This window comes from Vicia villosa, linkage group LG2 (genome assembly GCF_029867415.1).
Source record: "Vicia villosa cultivar HV-30 ecotype Madison, WI linkage group LG2, Vvil1.0, whole genome shotgun sequence".
In the NCBI taxonomy this organism is placed as follows: domain Eukaryota; kingdom Viridiplantae; phylum Streptophyta; class Magnoliopsida; order Fabales; family Fabaceae; genus Vicia; species Vicia villosa.
In genome coordinates this window covers 212,581,732-212,591,934 of record NC_081181.1, presented here as the reverse complement: position 1 = coordinate 212,591,934, position 10,203 = coordinate 212,581,732, and the positions used below count along the sequence as shown (strand labels likewise).

Sequence of the window (10,203 nt, the reverse complement as noted above, 5' to 3'; positions counted from 1 at the left end):
CTTATGCAAATTATATTTATACTAAAAATTACTATAAATATTTATTTTAGACATGAGATAATTATGATGTATGAAAAATACAACTTTCTTATGAAAAACACAAATTTGTCATTCTTTTGTTCAATTTAATTTATTATATATTAAATAAAAGATCTATTTTATTCATTTTTTACGGGTCAATACTACTTAAAATAGACATGTTCTAGGGACCGGGACTACTTAATTTTTTATTATTTAATTTATTTTTCTACCAAAATAGATTATACATATGTGCCGAGACTACTTAATTTGTATATCTAATTTTATTGAATTAACACAATTTCCCTTTAAAAATTAATAAAATAATTCTACACTTCACAATTAATTCATATTTAGATCACAAGCACGATTTGACATATTTTTATTTATTATTTTTAATAGTATATTTTTTATTTATATTTTTTAATCATTACTTTAACATAATTATTTACTATTTAATATTTATAATAATGTTGCGCGACCCGCCTTCCTCCAAATAGATTTAATGTTTTTTTATGTTTTGATTTCCTTCTTTTGCATGTTTTCCATGTATCAATACATATTTATTAAACTCTTTTATGTAATTTAAAGATTTATACTATAGTTTTAATTATTATTTAATTGATTACTCATATTTAATTTTATGGGAGACATTTAAAACATTAATTAATTGATTCAATTATATAAACGAGAATAAGTTACATATATTTTTATAAACGTGAAAAATTTTATTGTTGATACAATTATTATAATAAACTGTAATAAGTTATAAATATTTTTATACACGGGAAAAATCAATTGATGATACAATTATTTTTATAAACGGGAATAAGTTGCAAATAATTTTATAAACTGAAAAAGACAACTATTGATACAATTATTTAACGAGTTAATATTTTTTAAAACTTACACAACTATTTATAAATTAGAAATGTCCAAATTATTTTATAATTTACAAAAAAATTAGTTAAGTAAACTTTTTATATATATTATTATTAACAATGACATTTTATCTATACAATAGTAATCTAACTATAAGTAAAATTTATAAATTATAAGTGTTTTTAAAATGATATTTTTTATTTAAAAAAATATTTAACCCGTGCCTCGCACGGGTCTAAGTACTAGTATATATATATATATATTGAGTGCATTTTTAAATGAGAGATGAGAGGAAGAAATATCAACCATTGGATTCATTAAGAGAGAGAATGTTAATACATTAATGAGGCTATTAATTTCTCTCTCTTGATAAATCTAATGGTTAATATTTCTTTCTCTCATCTCTCATTTAAAAATGCTCTCACTTGATATGCTCCCACTATATATCAATTGTTAAAACATTTCCCACACGGTTATAACTAATTTAATTTTATCAAAATATTTTCTTGTCACGCAAAGCCATATTAACTAATTCATTTTCTCAATTAAGGAAACATATAGTGCTATAAGTTGGAGTGATGTGAAGCCAATTTTATTTCATGTAAAACAAGATAAGATATAAGAATTAAAATATAGTGGCATGGGAAAAACTAGTGCTACATTTGTTCTAGCTGTCCTTGTAGTAGCAACATTTCTGAATGGCTATAATGCTGCTGAGAGTGTAGAAAGCGGTAATCAACCTAAGAAAGGTAAAGCTAATATTAAAAAATCTCATGAGCTATTTAAGTATTGTTTTAATTACTGTAAGAATTTCTAATAAGTTTAAATTCTTCCTTCTTTTTACCTTTATAACTGTGTGCATTGTTTCCATAGTTGCAGTAGGAGCAGACGAAGATAATTGCTTTCCGGCAGGATGTCTTCTTTTAGACTGTAACGAATTTTGTTCGACAAGAGGCTTTTCTGGCGGCATTTGTGTACCGCCATTATTGTGTTGTTGCACTTTAGGAGTTTGAGAGATCTATGTTTGATAACTGTACATTCTATATATGATTGTACAAGTATATCAACAAAACGGCCTTTAAGGTTCTTATTAAGAATTGCATGTAATAAAGTAAAACACCCTTGGACTTATGCAGATGATGTTACATACATGATTAGACTAAAACAATCTTGATGATTGTGTTATAATGTGATGTTACAAAATCAAACATTTAATAAACAAAGGAAGAGGTTATGCCAACATTGATACTGGTTTAATTACAAATTCTAAGTATGTAGGATTTAGTCAATTTGTTGTAACATGTAGTTTTGAGGTTTTAGGGGTATGTTTGTTTTAAATGAAATAGAGAAGAGAGAAATTGGTGAGAAACATCAAACTTCTCTTATTTGGTTTGAAAAGAAGAAGGAGAGAGAGTAATTTGATGTGGATCTCATGCCCTTTTTTTCCTTTCTCTAAATTGTGGAAAAAGAAGAAAGAAGTGTGTTATTTTTATATGTTCCATTTATTGCTCTAGTCATTGTATAGTAGCTGCTATTGAAATGAGATCCATTTGATTAATGCATTCCATGATGTTTAGCTATTTAAAAGCAAGAGATTAATTGAGATACTAAAGTAATTTTACACCGCCATTCAATTAGAATAAATGATTTTGACACATAAATATGAAATTTAAAATAAAAATAAAAAATTTATAATTAAATCATTTTAATAACCACTTCTTCTATAATTCTCTTTTTTCGATTGTTAAAATGTTTCATTCTAATTAGATGACAGTGTAAAGTTATTTTACACTGACAATGTATTTCAATTGATCTCTTAAAACAAAAGGTAATATGCTGCACAGTTCAAATTTTAATATAACTTTTTTTTATTAACTTTGCATAATTGAATTTTAAAAAATAATTAATTATTAAAATGATTAGAAAATATGTACATTCTATTAAAAATAAGTTAGAAAAATTTATAAATTATTAATTTGAATTTAAAGAAAAATAATTTAATTAATTTAATTAAAAATGTTAATTGTCATAAGAGCATTCCAGAATTGTAAAACAGACGACACTAACTACCTCAAACTTGAACTAACTAACTAACACTTTCTTATGACTAACCTAACTGTTAATTGAACTAACGAGACAATCGAGCAGAACTAACAGTTAAAGCCCTAACTAACTCATAGTAACATAACTAATTAACAACCATAATAGAATTTCCAACTTAACTAACTGACTCAAACATAATTTTAAACTCCCTCAACAAACTCAGATCTATCCATTCATCTCATAACAGAAATCTCAAAATCCAATGGCCCTAACCGCTTCATCCATAACTAACTCAACCAACCTTCACCACTATATATACTATCCTTCATCTTCACCCCCGGAGACGCCATTCACTCTCCATCACCTTTTAACACTCTCTGAAATCTCACACTTCAACACCCACCATAACCATTCTCACCATTCAACTCTTCATTCATACTTTAACATTACCTCGCCTCATCTTCATCAACCTCCCCCAATTCTCGCAACTTCATCATTTTCTTCCTCCCTCAACCATACTCTTTAATACACACACCACTCCCAAACCTTCAATCCACCTCACGCACCATTTTCATCCCTGTCTCTGAACCTCCATCTCCACCACTTTCACTCTCAATTCATCATACTCCATCACACCTCACCTCACATCATCAAACACAATAACTCGAGAACAACTCAAGGTAACGCCACAAACTCGCACACATGAATTTACATCAAAGAAAAAGTTCAAGAAAAACACACGAATAGAAGAGTAGAAGAAGTGAAGAAACAAGAAGGAAAGAAGATACCAGGTTGTGATTTCACTGGAAGTTCGTCGTCAACGTCATAGGTAGGTGCTCCTTCATCCATGCGTTTCTTTTTCTTCTTGACACCACAATGAAGCTTAAGATTCCCTAAATCATTCCCTTTTGCATGCTACTTCATACTTGGATCCATTACCGTTTCATTTCAGTTTTAGGTATTTTTAGGTCTCCCATTTTTAGATCCACTATGTCCCCCGTTTCCATGAAAAATGTAATAGCTTAGTATGATTCACCCCCTTGGTTAGTAAAATTCTTCCCACATCCCATGGACATGTAATAGCATAGGACATTACTTTCTTTATCGCTTTCCTTTGCATGTATGTATGCTAAACAAGATAAAACCAAAAAATGATAAATAACTCTTTTCAAAAGACAAAAATAAAGCTTGATCTAACGTCAAGCATTTTCCAAATAAAACTCAATTAAACACCGCACGCGAGTGCTTGGTCTAACGCCAAGTACATCATCCTATTGCACTTCATGCAATTGAATAAAAAACAAATCAAAACAAAAACACTTGATCCATATATCAAGTTGCCATTTCCAAAATTCTTTTTCCAATTAAAATAGAATGAAAAAGGAAGTGATTGGGCACATGCCTCTTTCTTCCCCAAGACTTTGGATACTGCTGTAGAGCTCCCTGTCCAGAGGCTTGCCTTCCAAGATAAAACACTCTAAATAAAACGAGTACGATTCCTTCTTTATTGGACTAAAAAAGGAGTGACTGTGCACATGCCTCTTTCAATAGAGAAATGTGACTATACTTGCCACACCTCTTTCATAGTAAATTTTATGGATTATCCCCATATTAAAATCAATCACAACTCACCAAATTAAACCTTCTTTTTCCGTCTTAGGGCATGCAATTTTTTTGTATAAAAGAACATGTTATTTCTGTTCTACCGCAATACAGGCAACACATAAGTCTCCAAATGCGGACGACAAAGTCTTACTTCTAGAACATGAACGATAACATCGTCCACTAAAAACAACCAACAACCACTTATTTTCTACCCCACAAACTACGAGGCTCTGATTTCTTCATTGAACTATGGAGATACGTAGGCACAAAGTTGCAAAACCGAGGCATGCACACTAATTAAAAACTTATTTTCCCCTAATTAAATCCAGAATAATAAAGAAATAATCGCAAGTAAACCTAAATAACACCCTTACACGCAAAAAAATCAAAACGGTTCTCGTTGAGTACAACGGATTTGAGATTCCTCTCGCATTATCGACTCCTGAACCCGAATTTAGTTGCAAGACCATTTTCTTTCACTTTTAGGGGTTTTCTCAATATTGTCCCTTTCCTTTGGAATAAATAAAGTTCGATATCGACTCTGTATTTTTTTTGAGGCACAACACTCTTTCCCCCCTTTTTTTTATAATGACAAAGAGGGAGAAGATATGTGTGTATGTGTATATTTGGGTCCTCTAACATATGAAAATAAAATCTCTTTTAAGAAAATCGTGATCAAGGGGGAGATATCAAAGAGGAATATCAAAGTTAGGGGGAGCAATTACTCATGCACCATCTTTAAAGATATTCAAGCATTCTAAGCCCAATGATTATCATCATAAAAAATGGGGAGACTGTGAAGACAAACTTCTCCAACATTAGTTTTTGTTTTGGTGAACCCATATTTGAGATGATATTTGTTTAAGAGAAGAGGGATTGGAATCCTTAGACCATGGGAACAACTTTAGGAACCCGGGATTCATGTTCCAAGAGTTCACTGATCAAAGTCGTCTAACATCTTCTAGAAAAAAAAGAATATTCAAAGTAGACCTTACCTAGGGATGTTATTCCCCATTTACCGGTGGAGTTCCACAATGTTAGAAGTGTTTCCTTCAAGCTAGCAGCAACAGTGAGCGAAGCAGAACCTATAGGCCAAACAACTCGTCCATATGAAGAGAAGCTTCTCCAACATTATTTTTTGTTTTGATGAAGACAAGTATATCAATATCAAGTGCATTATCAAAAAGGAAAAAAAAATTAAGTTCAAAGATATCTATGGCAATAAAACTTGGATCACAAGCAATTTTTTCAAGATAACATTAGACCTTAGAGGATTGATCTCATATATAAGATACAAGTTTACAATTAATCTTTGTGTATTACCATAAGATAAGACTTGGATCATGCATCTTTGATCCCTTTAATTCAAAACCATTTGTGAAACTTATGCTTTTTTTGGATTCTGATGTTACAAATTGTTTTTCACATTTTTCATGAGCTGTCCGTCTGGTTATAGCCTCAAAAATTTGTGAAAATACTTTTTTAGCTTAAGCTATAATCGATTACGATTATGTGTTAATCGGTTATCATTGAAGCACTGACACTTTTTCATTTTAATTATGATTCCAACATATTCCAAACTTCATCCATCAATCATAGCAATAACTCGTGATATTATACTCTTTCCAAAAGGTATAATTCATGTATGAATAGCTACAGATTCATATTTTCAAAATTACCTCTTTGAAAACAATTAAAATTTAAAACTCTCTCAATTTTCATTCAAGTACCTTGTGTCATAAGTTTTGTGAAACTTTCTGCTTAAACTTTCATTGTATTATAAAAGTTTCATCAACAAAGTTTTAAGCACTTAAGTAATATACATTGTGAATCGTTTACTTGAAATGGAAGATCAATTCTCATGATTGATACAAGTTCAAACTTTACTTCTTTATTCAAAATTTCGTTTTGTTCACTTAGAGTAAGGGATCATTGTACACAATTGAAAGTGGTGTGCTTTCTCTTGTATGTTGTGAAATCAAAGGTTGTGTGACTTTGTGTTTATGTTAGATAGTTAAGAGAATTCGGTAGATCAATTGTAATGCTTCTAACATAGTGAGATCTCTCGCGTGGTATGAGAGAAATAGACGTACCCTTGTTTGAAAATGAGAACTAGTATACATCTTGATGTAATTTAATTTCTACATTTATTTTTCAGCATTTTATCCTTTACATCAATTTTGAAAAATAAGAACATCATCTCTAAACATTCATAAATTGAGAAAATTTCGATAATACCGTAGAGTCTTAGTCAAATCCCCTCTTAGATTACATTTCATACTTACAATCCATGCAAATTATGTTTGCAAGCCTCAACTCCAAAGATATATTCTTGTTCTAAAATCACTATGGCCAGCCTATCCCCTTTAACATACGACGCTGGAAGCTGACTGAGCGAGACATCGCAGATATGGTTGACAACTTCAACAAAAAAGTTTGTTTTTTAGAGTCATCGTAAAGTATGATTGGGGGAATTCAATGTAGAGGAAATCCCATGGCACCACTGGCTTGGCCATGGGTAAAAATAATCAAGGCGAAGAAAACTAGGGTTCCACATGATCAGTGCAACTAGCACCGTGTAGAATTGTCATTAACTTTTTTCATTGATCCTATATTTTTTTTTTTAATTTAGAAATACTCATTCAACATATCATAATAATAAATGAGATGATATATTTTAAGAATTCACTTGATAAAAGTAAAATCAATTAGATTGAATGTATGTTTAAAGAAAAATACACCTTCAATCTATATAAATTAAATTATTACTTTTGTACAAATTATTCTATAATAATATTTTTTATCAAATAAAGAATAGTAAAAGAAATTATAGATTAATTTTAAAAACTTAAATATTTTTACTTTCATTCAAATAATAAAAATAGAAGTAAGTATCTTCTTTAAAAAAAAAACCAATCATTAACAAAAACTAAAAAACAGAATCAGCTAAAAAAATATAAAAATTTGAAAAAGGAATCACAAATTTCGGCCAAATTAAAAAACCTATTTTTTTTTTTTTGGAAACATAAAAAACCTAATATTTAAACTTAACAAGTAAAACAAAAGAACAAGAGTACAAAAATAGGTAACAATTTTACGGCAGGAAAACTTAGTACTTTCTTTGATCCCGAGTACTTTCTTTGATCCCACAAGGCTAACGTAAGCATCACCTCTCACTCTCCTCTCACCACTGTTCTTGTTTTTCACTATGTACTTTCTGATTGCTTTGTTCTGTTTTGTTTGTTTTGTAACAAGTAAATTATTGGTTTTGTTACGTCCCTTTGGATTCTCATGGTAATATTTCAAATGGGTTTTTTGTTTTCTGATGAAAAGTTTGATTTTTGATTATGTATATGTGAATATATCTAACTGTTTACATGAATGTATACAAACCTAAATAATCAATTCGCATTCAATTCACTTTTAGACCTATTACATTCATGAATTGATCGTATAGTCTTTATTATGATTTCTTAACAGATAATCAGTAGAACAAGCCCTTTCAAATCTCACATACAGGTACCAGATTGCTCTAACTAATATACTATCAAGTGTTTTATGATGACTTGGATTGATAATATATACCAGAAGTTTGAGAATATGATCCAGGAGGTTGAAGATACAATGTTGGAGGTGTGCCTTTGTTGCTAGTTATACTTATCCTATCATGTGCTTCTCTCAGACGGTGTTGTCAAATAGAAGATAGCGATATTGAAAACCGAAATTTGAATTTGTGATATGTTCTTTAGTACAAAGTTTTGTCAAATAGAAGCTATAGTGATGTCTTTTTTTTTTTTTTTTAATGAATAGACAAATGTTAGTATTTTTTGTTCATCAGGGTTTGAGTTTCTGATATCTCAGATGTGTTAGAATTCTTATTACAGATGATAAATTTGCTTTTCGATCACGTTAACATTCTGTTATAATCGTTTTCTTTTGTTTCTTTGACAATAGAAATTTCAAGACTTAGAGAATCAAATGAGCATTGCTGGAGAAAGTGTTAAGAAATTATATTCAACTGCCATGGAAGATTTGCTTTCTCCGTCTACAACCTCGGCTCTTGTATTGCCTATAGGTCACTATGCTGGTATCTCAGAGAAGTCGCTTCAACGTGTCAAGAAACTAAGCGGTACCAATCTTGATCATTGCTATTATGTCAAAGCGGATAATTTTAAATCAGGTGTAAAACCACAGGTTGAGAGCGCAGATGTTGAATCAAACATAGGTAGCAATGTAAATCAATTGAATGAGGAAATGCCTACATCTGAGACAGCTATTGAACCTACTGTTGCAAAGACAGATTCTGCTGAAGTAACTGACTTTGCTTCTGTATCAGATTTTTGCAATAGAATTGAAAATGCAAGTACTGAACAAAACCGCGGTGTTGTCGAGGTTTTGGTTGATTCAGCTGAAGAGAAAGAGGAAAATATGAGTTCTTTTTCAAGTGATATATTTGAAGATGCTACTGGTTGTTACATAGTTTAATTTTTTACTTCATGGTTGGTATTTTTTTTGCTTTTGCTAATCAGTTAATAATTGCATTGCTTTTAATGTAGGGTTTTCTATGATCAACGCTATGCAACAAGATGACGATTCGAAGCTTGACCAAACTTGTGTCCTTATTTTAAAAGACGAACTTCAGTTTGCTCCCAAAGCAACGGTTAATCGGAAGACTATTGAGGTACACACTCATTCCCCTCTCCATTTTTTTGGTTCATGCTGCTAAACATGGAAGTGATTTTTTTTTCTTTATTACTTGTGCTTGAAGAAAAAATGGCTGCAACCCTTTTCATTGATTAAGAAATCTGCAAGGAAGAAAGAGTCCGAAGAACTTGCATTGTTGCATGGGAAAAATGAAATCGGAAATGATAATTGCATCGAGAGTTTATGTCGGGAGGATATCTTTGAACCCGAATGGGAACTTCTCTGAAGTCTAATGGTTAAATGCGCCACCAATTATAATCATTAGATATACTAAAATCAAAATTGTTTATTAAATAAGAATGCATATCTAACGATTATAATTGGTGACGCACCGGTACAACTTGTGCACCTTAGTCTCAGGGTAGAGTAGTTAATGTCGCTTGAACCTATTATATATGGTTTGTTTACATTTTATTTTCATTAACAAGGTACTTTCTGTTTTTATATTTATCTTTGAAAATGCTTTATCATGGATAAGAATTGCTTGATTGTTAATTTTTTTTTTTTGGAAATCTTGGTATCTGGCCTTGCGACCGACTAATCCAAGAGGGACCAATCCCACCGTCCACTAGCGGGGGCCCCGTTTAAAGCCTGAATAAAGTTCTGAATGAATAATTTAAAATAAATAATTTAAAATTAAACTTGTGTTTATCTCCATAGTTTCTTTTGTGCTCCAATTAGTAGAATGTGCCAACTATAGATGTGGATGCTTGTAGGACAAGTTAATGAAAGGGGAATGTTAACCATTGAATATCACATGTTGTGGAGCAATGTCACATATTTTCTTGTTTCTAGATATGTAGCCTAATCAGAGCCACTGAATGCACACAATTGTATTGTTGATGTTTATGAAAATAACATTCCCAGTGTTGTTGTATTCTAAAGTATTTGATAGTTATTGATACTGCCAAATAGTGTTCTTCAGATAGTGATTTCATGAACTGTTTGAGT

The 10,203-nt window shown here is 30.8% G+C and overlaps 1 protein-coding gene across 3 annotated transcripts; it reads left to right on the top strand.

Moving 5' to 3' along the window:
- The first annotated feature begins 7,626 nt into the window (after window positions 1-7,626).
- On the top strand, window positions 7,627-9,719 carry LOC131648168 (uncharacterized). Of its 3 annotated transcripts, XM_058917955.1 has the most exons (6): window positions 7,653-7,707; window positions 8,029-8,181; window positions 8,503-8,677; window positions 8,885-9,016; window positions 9,105-9,229; window positions 9,317-9,719. In XM_058917955.1, exons 2-6 carry the CDS (start codon window positions 8,107-8,109, stop codon window positions 9,476-9,478), a joined length of 669 nt encoding a protein of 222 aa, XP_058773938.1. In that variant the 5' UTR covers window positions 7,653-7,707; window positions 8,029-8,106; the 3' UTR covers window positions 9,479-9,719. The 3 variants fall into 3 exon arrangements, with proteins under 3 accessions (XP_058773937.1, XP_058773938.1, XP_058773936.1); XM_058917954.1 differs by having other exon boundaries at window positions 7,627-7,707; window positions 8,029-8,067; window positions 8,503-9,016; XM_058917953.1 differs by having other exon boundaries at window positions 8,503-9,016.
- Window positions 9,720-10,203: the final 484 nt, after the last annotated feature.